The 12,927-nt window shown below is 41.3% G+C and overlaps 1 protein-coding gene across 2 annotated transcripts in view; it reads right to left on the reverse strand.

Moving 5' to 3' along the window:
- Nucleotides 1–12,927, reverse strand: part of FRMD4A (FERM domain containing 4A) — a 344,320-nt gene that overhangs the window by 170,636 nt on the left and 160,757 nt on the right. For both annotated transcript variants that reach the window (XM_061582284.1, XM_061582286.1), the window contains exon 3: nt 4,709–4,803. In XM_061582284.1, coding sequence (XP_061438268.1) covers nt 4,709–4,803 — 95 coding nt within the window. The remainder of the gene's footprint in view (nt 1–4,708; nt 4,804–12,927) is intronic.

The raw sequence follows: 12,927 nt of genomic DNA on the forward strand, positions 1-12,927 counted from the left end.
ATAAAACAGAATTCTGTCTGTCATTGGCACCAATGGGGGCTCTATGTCTGCATAGGCTTTGGATGGCAGTCATTGTCAGAATCTAGAGCTAGACAAAATGCTGTTTACAGCAGATTGTTAAACTTACTTCACAAAGGTCAGCCCCAATTAATACCCACCATTTAACATGGAGTTAATGAATGTATTACATTGGGGTTAATGATTGTATTGCACAAGCTAAATCAGTGTCTGCATCCAGTGGTGGACTTGTTAAAGGCCAATAGACTGAAACTGAATCCTGCTAAGACAGAGACACTGTGGTCCGAAAATTGGGGTGTGTGTGTGCCTGTTCTAGATTGACTTGCACTCCCTCTGAAGGAACAGGTATGCAGTTCAGGGATGCTCTTGGAACCATCTTTGTCAATAAAGACCCAGATGGTCTCCATGGCGAACAGCATTATCACCAGTTTTGGCTGATGCACCAGCTGCACCCTTTCCTCATGTTTAGACAATTGTAATACATTCTGTGTGGGACTTTCTGTATCACCCTAAGGGGTGAGTGGTGTCCCTTTTTGGGTGCATATCATACCAGTGCTAAAGAATTTGCACTTGGCTGCCTATTAACCACCGAACCAGTTTTAAACACCTAAACAATTCTGGACCAGGTTACTTAAAAGACCATCTTCTGCTCCATGGCCCAGTAAGAGCCTTAAGATCAACAAACGGACCTGGTTAGTTTTGCCATAGCCTGATGATTATTGGCTTGTAGTAATACTGAGATAGGCTTTTTCACCGGTGGTATTAGCATTGTGGAATGCTCTCTCTGATAAAATACAAGAAACCCCATTGTCACTGACATTCTGCCAACTCTTGAAGAAACACCTGTTTAGACAACATTCACCTGATCTACTGACCTCAACCTCCTGTTTTGTTGTGCTGTTTCAATAGGATTGTTTTATTACCCAGTTTAATTGTGGATATTTATGTTAAAGTTTTGATGGAATTGTTTTATTGTGTATTTTAATTATGTGTTTTGTAAATGGTTTTATGCTTGTAAATTGCTTTAGAAGCTGCTTTGGCAATTATGAGGCATATTACACAGCCACGAGAGTGGCTGTATAATATAGCCAGCATGGATTTTTTGCAATGTAAAATTGAAAATACACCCCCATGCCATTCTGCCGCTTCTCTTAAGCTCATTTCAAAACAAAATCTTACAAAAGTCCTGAACTCAGAAACGCTTGCTTAACAGCCCTCTAACATTTCATGACGATACACAAAACAGTCAGAGAAAATCAAGAGTTCAAAGTGTAAAACAAGAGAAAAGAAATTGAGAGTCCTGTTGGACTTTTTTCTGTCAGTGGTCTCATAATTTGTTGAAATTAATTAAAAATCAGCCATGTTCACAGAGTACATGTAATCCTGTTACTGACCTTACCCCATACTCTGACCTTCATCCTCAGTAGTTTAAAAGTTTTAAAAAATGCATGGCTGATTTTTAATTAATTTAAGAAATTTAACATTGAAGTCTATTATAGTGTTGGACATGCTCAGTAAGAACCAACTGTCAGTGTTCTAAAAGCCAGACTCATGGCTGTTTGTCTTGGCTAATCAGGGGGCCACACCCAAGCCAGACCTTTATTTCACTTGAGACAGTCATGGCTTCCCCCCAAAAATCCTGGGAAATGTAGTTTGTGAAGGGTGCCGAGAATTGTTAGGAGACTCTTATTCCCCCAGACAGAGCTCCAGTGGCCAGAGTGGTTTAACAGTCAGCCCCTCTTCTGGGGATTGTAGCTCTGTGAGGGTAATAGAGTATCTCCTAGTAGCACCTTCACAAATCACACTTCCCAGGATTCTTTGGGGGAAGCCATGACTATCTAAAGTGAAATAAAGGTCTGGTGTGGATATGGCCAGAGACAGCTTTGGTTTAAATTTGTGTGGGAGACTACATGTGCCTGCTGTAGAACAAAAAGGTGGGGGAAACCCTGAAAAAGAATACTGTTCACAATGTTTTCCTTTTGGAAAGGAAAGGGAATTTCCCTCTGCCCAGTGCCCACCCCCATCTCCTCCCCTCCCCCACGATCTCCCCTCCCTGCCACTCCCCCAGGTCAGTTTCACCTATCCTAAGCATGATTGTATAGGAGTAAATCCCACTGAACTCAAAAAGCATGCAAATGATCAAACCTGTGCTCCTCCCCTCTTCCCTCCTATTCCCTCCCTCTTGCCCCTTCCCACTCCCTTCATTTGGCTTTCATTCTCTCCCCCCTCCCCCTTCAATCCCCTCCCCCTCCCTCCTCCTCTGCCTCCTCCTCCTCCTCCTCCATGGTCAGTTTTACCTATCCTAAGCATGATTGCACAGGAGTAAATCCCACTGAACTCAATAAACATGCAAATGATCACACCTGCCTTTCCCTCCCCCTCTCTCCTCCCCTTCCCATCTTCTTCCCCTCCCCTCCTCTCTCCCTCCTTCCACCCGTCCCCTCTTCCTTCTTCGCCCTCCCTCCATCCCGCCCTCTTCTCTCCTGTGGTCAGTTTCACTATGCTTAGCATGATTGCAGAGAAGTAAATCCCATTGAACTCAATAAGCATGCAAATGCTTAGTCCATTCTCAGCAAAATTGCACTGGATCCCATTTCTTACCTCCTGGATTAAAATGCAGAGAAATTCACTAATAGGCAAAAAACCTTGTGGTTTAAGAACATACCTATAGCCCACAGATATTTCTATCAAACTTTTAAAAGCAGGGAAATTGGGCAGTTATAGTGAATGCACATGGGGAGCAAAATGCAAACACAATTTGGGTTGGTCTTTCACAGTCCAATCCACTTCCTGTGTCGCTTGGAAGAATTTGGTAACATGTACTTTTGAACATATGGTGATTGGTGGCAACACCTGCAGTCAGCCCAAATAACAGAAACAAGGCATGTGTTGTGCTGATCTTGTTTTAGCAGGGAGGAAGCAACAATATTAAGACAGTTAATAGTTCAGATAGTTACTTTAAATATGTTTGATTTACTTTTCAATCTTAGTGAAGCATTTTCTTTTGCTTCTGTTTCTGTAAATATGTGAAGTACAGCAACATTTTGCATAATTTACACTAAAAAACCTTCCAAAAACAATTGTGAAATAAGGGCACTGACTAGTCTCCAATAGACATCAGGAGTGTCTCAGTTTGCACAAGATAAAACAGTGGGAGATGAAATATATTCTAGGAAATTTCTAGGTGTGCTCTATGTTTTTAAATGACCATGCCCACCTTTCCTTAGATGGAGTGGTTTAAGCATAGCAGGCTGAACACAGGCATCTTGGGCAGGCCAAGTTTGTTTTTTCCAACAGATAGATTCATTGCTTAAGTAGAAACATATTGTAATCAGTCTGATTTTACATCAAACTGCAGTTTCAGATTCAACTGTTAATGCACCCAAAATAGAAACAGAACGTAACCTCCAGTTCGAAACACAAAAAGCTGTCTTCACCATCATATGACATTGACCAATAAAAAGGCTTTGAAATTAATAAAAATACATTTGACACAGATTTCTAGGATGAATAATGAGGGAAATAAAATTTTCTAGTTTAAATTCTCTGTAGAAACATTAGTAACACAGGAAAAAAGCAAAGTAAGAACACCAACAAACATAAAAAATATAATTCTCCATCTTTGGAGATGGCAGGTGTTGCCACCACTCACCAGATGCTCAGAGGCACATGTTACCAAATTCTTCCAAGCCACACAGGAAGTGGATTGGACTGTGAAAGACCAACCCAAATTGTGTTTGCATTCTGACAAATTTGTAGGGCAGTACAATATCTCAGAGAGGAGGTCAGGTCTCCTGCTCCCCATGCGCATTCACTATAGCTGCCCAATTTCCCTGCTTTTTATAGTTTGATAGAAATATCTGTTGACTATAGCTACGTTCTAAACTTCAAGGTTGTTTTTTTTTTGCCTATTAGTGAATAAATAAATTATTTATTTCCTGCTTCTCAGCCTATAGCTGCTAACAAAGGTTCTCCATACAAAGTATCTATGCACAGTTCCTACTTGCCCCAATGAAATCAATGTCAGCTATGCAGGAGCAGCATTAGGTGAATGATACTTTGGGTGACTGAGATATTGTTTAAAGGTTTTGAAGATACTAACTGAATATTATTTTCTGGCATCTACTGGACTCTTTTTGTTCTAGTCATTGCACGATAAATGGTTAACTAGAACAGACTTTGTCCTCATAAAGACCTTACAACTTAAAGGAAGGTATGATACCATTTAAAAAAGGGATGGAAACAGGAAGCAGCCATTTGTATTTCAATATTAGCTGGCATATCATTTGGAGCCACATGATTAAAACTTCTGCAATTTCCTCATTTATCCATGTGCTTGCAGTAAAATACATATGAAAATAGGATTTCAATAAACTGTGTCAGGTTTCTATCCCTCATGGTTGTAGAACACTTTGAAAAACTGGAAGTAGTGTTTATAGAAATCAGGCTTGCAATGGGCAGATCAGGGGCCAACAACGTGGTCAGCAATGGGGCCTCCTGAGAGCATGGCCCATTGAAACTTGCCCAATGGTGCTGATTCCTGATAGAAATCTTTAGGAGGTGGAGCTATTTTTGTCTCAGGAGGTGGAGTGGCCTGCCCTCCTCTTATACTTTCCAGAAAGGAAACCCTGGCCTTGCCAATTTCTTCCAAGATTCAGGAACTTTTGTGCCCTGATCCTGAAACACTTACGTCTCATCTGTGAAGGCAATTCCAAAGTATTCCTTCTCTTTCAGGTTGAAATGTGATGCCACCAGGTCTAGCAGCTCCTTGGCCAAAAGCTTTGGCTAGAAGAAAAGGAAAAAAATAATGCTCAGCCAGACAGCATTAGGTTGGAAAGATACAAACAATACAGAAGATACAAACAGGAGGAGGCTTGTGTCTTTTGAAACAATTCAGGGATGATTTCAAAAGACATGTGCACAGTGACAGCATGCAGCCTGAGCTAATGACGAAGGCCAGCTGAGCCAGGCTCTATACAAATTCAGATACTGCAGCATTGTGCTTTGCACTTGGCATTGCCTGGCAGCTACAGCTCTGCTGCAACTCAGATCCTTCTGTAAATAAGCAATTATGTTGCAGACAGAAAGACTGGTACCAGCATCTAAGTTTGCATGTGCACATAAACATGGCAGTGTGCATGTTTGGACTACAAGCTCTCCTTCTGAGCAGTTGCATGAATGAGGACTGGTAATCCTTTGCCAGCTGAACTTGGTGGCGGAAGCAGTCACAATAGCCACAAACACATGATAGCACTGTGCAAAGGAGATCCTCATCTAACTATATCTCTTTCACATCTCAAAATTCACCAGGTGATTTTTACCTATAGCTTTCGCCTCTCTGGAATGAGGCAGGGTAAAACAGGTCAATAGAACCAAATACATAGGACTCTTGTTACAATCATGGATGTGACTGTTGTACAGAAATTAATTTTGCATATGCTCGTGTTGTTTGGAGAGTGCCTTATTTGACTTCACCCAATATGTGGCTAAGCAGTAGCCATGGGGCTATTTCAGATGTTTGCTGCTTCCTTGGAGAAGTTCTGTTGTCTAACTCAGAACATCAATAGGATTACAATCTTTGCCTGCCAGTGGTGATTTGCTTGGGTACTCTGGCATTCATGTCAACTGCTCGTGGTAAGTGGAGACCGTAAATGGGATATGCCAAATCAGATATTACTTCTTTCATGTGGCTGCATCTTGGGAAGCAACAAACATCTAAACTTTCCCTAAGCAAGAACTTTTTTGTTCTAGCATAAGGCTGACTCTATAAGACACTGAGTGCTCAAGCAAATAAATCCCTTCGCTGATTTTATTTATGCTTACTCAGTACATTTAGGTTTGCAGGCCTAAGATCAAATATCAGTTGCTACTGCTTTCTTCCCTTATACTGCTCCCTATGCTTGGAGGCAGTTCCCCATTTTCAATTAAACAAGCTACTTATTTTCTCTTCCAGACTGTGCTTAACACATGTCTTTGGCAAAACATCTTCCTGAACTCCTGACCTTCCTGAACCTCTGATCCAAAATAAACTGATTTACCATCATTAGTCTCACTTTGCCTGCATTTTTACTGATTCCTCCAACCTCTCATCTTTTTCAATGCAGGCTGTAAGCCCTATGGCAGAAGTAGCCAACATAGTGCCTTCCAGATGTTGGATTCCAACTTCATCAGCCTTAGTCAGCATGACTAATGGTTAGGAATGATGGGAGTTATAGTCCAACAACTTCTGGAAAGCACTATGCTGCTGACTGCTGTTTTATGGGGTCAGTTATGAGGGATGGTATCAGTTCTGGTTTACACAGTTTCCTAATAGCAACAGTGGGGAATCTCCAGCCTTCCAAATGACGTTGGAATAAACTTCCATCATTCTGGACCATTGGTCATGCTGGATGGATCTGATGGGAGATGGAGTCCAGCAACAACTGGAGAGCCACAGATCCCCCATCCCTGGCTTATAGCTTATAGGCCAAGTTGCAAAAGCAGAACCAATAGTGGTAACAGTAATGATAGGTCTTCTGTCTCCAGAAAGGATAGAGTTCTATATTTCAAAATATTTCCTCATTCCTTTGTAAAATTTAGGTGAAGTGAGCAAAGTCAATGAGTCGTCAGAGGAGGTGGCTGAACCAGAGAGCTCATGGCTGCTGCTCCTCTGCCCTCCCTAGCCTGCTCCTGCTATGCCGGGAAGGGAGAGAAGGATCCCTTTCAGGCTGCTGAGGAGGGATAAAGAAGGACGGAAGGAAGGGAGGGAGAGAGGAAGGAAGGATCCAGTGGCAGGAGACCCTCTCAAACTCTGACTTCCTGCGAGTGGAGTAAGTGGGTAGAGACAACCCACACTAGGATCCCCTCCTCCCTACAGGAAGAGTAACACTGTAGATTAATGTTATATTTAATATAGTATATTCCACATTCTGGGGCACAGTCAGTTGACACAGAGTCCCAGCAAGTCCTTAGCATTAATATAGTTCTTTACAACAGACCTGGAAATCACCATTCTCTAGGTCAGTGAGTCAGAAATGGTTAAGGTAAGCTTTACAAAAGCTCCCTCCCACTTTTATAAATGACTAAACTTATTCATGGCCCCATGGGCATCTTAAAGAACAAAACGTTGTGTAGATTTACATGATACAAGGCTGCTTTAGAGTGTTTGAAGCACTCCTTGATTCGTACCTCAATGTGCAAATCTATACACACTTAACCCTTATGGCTTAAGTGTATACAAACTTATGCCTGTAGTACTTATATACTAACTCAAGGGGTGGGTCAGTGTATGTTTTGCTCAGGAGAGGAAATTTTATTTGAAACTTACTGTTGTCATTCCTTTACTGTATGTTGTTGAACTGTGTTTGCTGAAATGTGACTTGTATTTTAATATGTATTTTGTACTTTTATATGTGATGAATTGTGACAGCCTATGGGTCTGAGCAATAAAGATTCATTTTATTTCATTAGAATGTTGGACTACGACCTGGGAGACCAGGGTTCGAATCCCCACAGCCATGAAGCTCACTGGGTGACCTTGGGCCAGTCATTGCCTCTCAGCCTCAGAGGAAGGCAATGGTAAAACCACCTCTGAATACCACTTACCATGAAAATCCTATTCATAGGGTCGCCATAAGTCAGAATCGACTTGAAGGCAGTACATTTATATTTAAATAAATCCCACTGAACTCAGTGGGCCTTGGTTCCAAAAAAATGTGCAAAGGATCAAACTTGTATCCAGCCACTACACAACAGCAGCACACATCATCCTGATTTATTTGTATTTTATTTTATTACATTTATTCCCTGCCTTTCTTTCATCATAAAACCCAAGGCAGCTGTGATGTTCCTGTGTCACAGGGATTAGATCAGGAAATCCCCGGGAAGTCCACCTCAATCTGGATCAGATAAACCCTCAGAACCACAAGCTTCAGCTTCACCAGCTTTTCCCAAAAGGTGACCACTGGTGTAATCTGTCTGTAAAACTGGAACTGATATGGGATCTTAGTTTGGTAGCACTCTTGACCAAGCTGACATGTGGGATTTTGAATCAAACAAATAAACTTTATTGTATACAAGATGTTAAAAGTGATAGTAAATGAATACATTGTTATAGTCCCTATTCTACCTACCTATCCTATCCCACTAATCCCAATTAAATCCTCCCTCAAAACCCCAGCCCTTCTAACTAGATGTTCTTTCTTGATTCCTAATTATACAACCATAAGAGTGGCTGTATACTATAGCCAGCATGGATTTTTCACATTCCGCCATGTTCAATTGAAAATACCCCCATGCCATTCTGTTGCTTCCCTTAAGCTCATTTCAAAACAAAATCTCACAAAATTTATAGTCATGAACTCAGAAACACTTGTTTAACAACCTTTATGATGAGACACATAACACTCAGAAATAATCCAGAGTTCAAAGCCTAAAACAAGAGTAAAATAATCCAGACCTCTGTTGAACTTTTTTCTGTCAGTGGTTTCATAATTTGTTGAAATTAATTAAAAATCAACCATGTTCACAGAGTACTTATAATTCTATTACTGACCTTGCCCCACACTCTGACCTTCACCTTCTGCACTTTAAAAGTTTTAAAAATACATGGCTGATTTTTAATTAATTTAAGAAATTTAACATTGGAGTCTATGATAGCATGGCAATGCTCAGTAAGAACCAGCTGTTGGTGTTCTAAAAGCTATACTCACAGCTGTTTGGCTTGGCAAATCAGGGGGCTACAGTCACCCCAGACATTCATTCCACTTTAAACAGTCATAGCTTTCCCCATGCTTTGTGAAGGGTGCTGAGAGTTGTTAGGAGACTGACAGAGCTCCAGTGGCCAGAGTGGTTTAACAGTCAGCCCCTCTTCCCAGAGTATTCTGGTGACTATAGCTTTGTGAGGGGAATAGGAGTCTCCTAGCAACTCCTAGTTCCCGTCACAAATTACACTTTGGAGGATTCTTTGGGGAAAACCATGGCTGTTTAAAGTGGAATAAATGTCTGGTGTGGATGTGGTCAGGGACAGCTTTGGTTTAAATTTGTGTGGGAGACTACATGTATCTGCTGTAGACTAAAAGGGTGAGGAAAACCCAGAAAAATAATGATACAGTTAACAATGTTTTCCTTTTGGAAAGAAAAGGGGCTTTCCCTCTGCCCAGTGCCCATCCACCCAATCTCCTCTCCTCTTCACCCCTCCCCTCCCTCCCCCAGGTCAGTTTCACCTATCCTAAGCATGATTGCACAGGAATAAGCATGCAAATAATCAAACCTGCCCTACCTTCCTCTTCCCTCTTATCCCTGTAATAACACAGGAAAGAAATAGAGTAAGAACACCAACAAACATGCAAAAAATGTAATTCTCCATCTCTGGATATGCAGTCCTGATGGCAGATGTTGCCACCACTCACCATATGCTCAGAGGCACATGTTACCAAATTCTTCCAAGCTACACAAGAAGTGGATTGGACTGTGAAAGAACAATCCAAATTGTGTTTGCATTTTTAGAAATTTGTAGGGTAGTACAATATTTAAGAGAGGAGGTCAGGTCTCCTGCTCTCCTGGTGCATTCACTATAGCTGCCCAATTTCCCGCTATTAAAGTTTGCTAGAAATATCTGTCGGCTGTACGTACATTCTTAAACCACAAAGGTTTTTTGCCTATTAGTGAATCCTGTCTGTCAAACCCCAGCAGCTTTTCTCTTTAACACTCCCCTGAGAATTCTCATTCACACACACCCTCCCACCTGTCAGTCATACCTCATCTGCACCTACTAACAATCTATGAACACTTTCTTACTTGAACACAATTTCAAAGCAGTTTTAAACATATAAATAATTCTGATTTTGTTACAGCGGTATACATGTGGTTCCTGGGTAGACTCCCACCCAGGCAGTGACAAGACCCAGACGTGTTTAGTTTCAGCAAGGTGGTAGCTTCATGTGCCTTCAGACCATAGCCTGGGACCACAGCCTAGGATCATAATAATCCCTTAGCTTTTACGTTGTGCTTTCATAGCATCTCAAATATATTAATTTCGTCCCCCTTACAACAACTCCATAAGGTAGGTCAGTTTTATTATACTCATATTACAGATGTTGGGGGAACTGAGACTCACAAGAGAATGGCTTCTCTAAGGCCACTTACTGAATTGATGGTGGAGACAACATCTGAAGTGGAGAAGGAACTTCCTAGCTTGCAGCTCAGTCTCTTAGCTACTAACATGACACCATCACAAGACATTTCACAGGATTAGGCACCTAAGCAGTAGCAATAGCAGCTGCTGAGAACATCTTGCTGTTCCCTGGGATCTTTAACAAGCCAAATAAATGCAAAGCATTGCTTGTTGTTTCTGTGGACCAGGAAATACCGATTGCTAAAAATGCATGCAAACTATGGATCCCAGTGTGATAGCCCTCTCCCATCTTCCCCACCTTTTGTTTCCTGTTTTCTATCATCTGCAGTTTTGTAACAAAACACCCTCGGCCACGACTAAATTTCCTTCCTGGCTCATAGTTTACCAGGGGTTGCGTGGCATAGTGATCAAAAATCTGTGCTCCTAGAAGTACTGGAAATGCCACATCTCTTTTTAAACATTCTGCATCAGATAAGAAAGGATAGCCCTGTCCTTGGGAGATGAAGGGGAGATGGGAGAGAAACAATAGATGAGATGGAGCCAGCACTGGCTGCAAGCCAGGTTAGTTACTGGTTCGGCATCCCAGAGGGGATTTAAGATTGTGAAGTAAAGGCCTGCTAGTCCTCTCCAAGATTATTTTTCGTCCTAAGCTTTGCTTGCAGCTGTGCAAACGTATTGTCCTTTTCAACGCTCCTGGCTCAAAGCTGTAGATGTTTCCCTGAGTTTGGCTGATCAGTTTCAAAGAGTATGTAAAGCTGTTTATAGACCCCTGTTTCTTTGGAGCAAGGGGAGGGACTTCTTCTCCCTTAACTTACCATATATATATAATATTAGATAATATAATAATATAAATAAATAAATATTATTTTAATGGTAAAGGGAGCCTTTCTGCAAAAGAAAAGACTTGTTGGAATACCCCACAGAATTTAAAGACCACCTGCAAAATTTAATTTAAAAAATAAGTTTTTTATGGGCTAGATTTAGATTTAAGAATTCTTAAATTCTTGGTGTTACGAGCAGATTTGAGGGCCTTCATTGCCAGAAAAGAAGATATAATTTTAAAATAATAAAAATATGTAACTTGACTAGCCCAGCTTGCAAACAATAGAAGTACTTATGAGGCAGTCCAAGGGTTGTAGCGCTGCCTCTGTCCAATAAGCTTTCTTCGTACCTTTTAAAAAGCTCTAGAACAGATCATCCAGCCACCCACAGCTTTGGCAAAAACATGGGCTCCTTCATGCTGTGCACTTTGAATACAGCACAGCAAGTCCCTCTGGGAGTTAAGGAACTTGATGATGTCCCATCACTCTCAGAGGCAGTTGTATGGGGGAAATGGCTGCCCCCAGTTTTTACACAGGGGCAGACATGTTTGTTTATTTTTTCATATAATTCCCTCTGAGAGCAATGGAATGTCATCAAGTCCTATCACGCCCAGGAGGATTTGCTCCATTGTATTGACAGTGCATGGCAGCAAAAGCAAAAGGCAAGACAAAGCTTGTTACTGGATCCACATGGCTGAGTATTCTGGGTGGACACATAATTTGTTCTGGATTATGATCTGCCTGGCCAGAATCCTGTGAGTCTGCTTTGGAATCAGTTCTACAGATTCCTTCTCCAACATGCAATCTTTCCCATCATGACAAACCTTTCAAATGTGTATGGAGTGACGGTGTGCAACATTGCTCATGATAATCCGTTTTGACAACCTGTTAGTCACAAGCACAGTGGTGGGGAAGCAGCCAGGTATACACCAAATCATGTGGCATGGCTTTGGCTACATTTTCTACTGCTTGTTGGTGTTATTCCTGGGAAATCCACAAAGTGACTATCCCACAGAAATTCTCAGCAGTCCACTTATATCTATAATGTCGGTGTACTATGCAGCCTAAAAGGAAAACATACAAACAAGCTTCTCCATCTAGGCAAGATACTGTTTACAAGTCTGTCTGTATGCAATGCATGAATGCATGTATGTATTTATTGTGCTTAGTGTGCTAGACACATTGCAATTAAGATTTTTCTTTTTAAGATCACCGTTACCAATGCTGTATAATCTAACAAAACACAAAAGGGATAAGGAATGTGAAAGGAAACAAAAAAAATGTTTTACAGGTATCATATCATGTAACTCAGTACTCATGCTGATTGCCAGAGTCAAATACCAGAGTCAAAGGACATGGAGAAAAAGTAGGGCTAAAAATGCCATTTAAATATGGAAATGACCAAAATCAAACCAGCAATGTTCAATTATAATGCTATTTTATCATAAACCTGTGCATATGCTAGAGGAGCTCAGGTGTTCTACCTGGATTGCCCAGAGGATCAGCTACATCCTTGTGGAGAGAAAACCAACAATAGTAAGACTGCATTTCCATCTCTGGAGAGACCTTAGCATTGAAAGCTGTAGCTGAGATATGCTGACTGGTGTTCGCTCACAAGGCAAAAGCAATGAGCAATGACCTCTTTTCAGGCAAGTCACACAAAAGGTTCATTCGAAACATTGGCTGCATCTTGCAGTATCTTTTCAGTTGGTAATTAAATTTCCTGACTTTCTGTTTTCCACAGGCTTGTTTGTTTTCCATTAAACAAAACAGTTTGCATCATTGAGCCTTTGCTGCTGCCACAGAGACTGACATCAAGAGGGAACTAGGGTGATACGAGGTTTTTGCAGGTGGGGGTGGAGGAGACTATGCTAATAGTGCTCTCTATTCTCATTTGAAAGCCGTTGGGTGGTCACGATGCAGGTAGGAGAAATTGCCCTATTCCTACATCACTATGGGGTAACACCTTACTTG

Source organism: Rhineura floridana, chromosome 8 (assembly GCF_030035675.1).
Source record: "Rhineura floridana isolate rRhiFlo1 chromosome 8, rRhiFlo1.hap2, whole genome shotgun sequence".
NCBI lineage: Eukaryota > Metazoa > Chordata > Lepidosauria > Squamata > Rhineuridae > Rhineura > Rhineura floridana.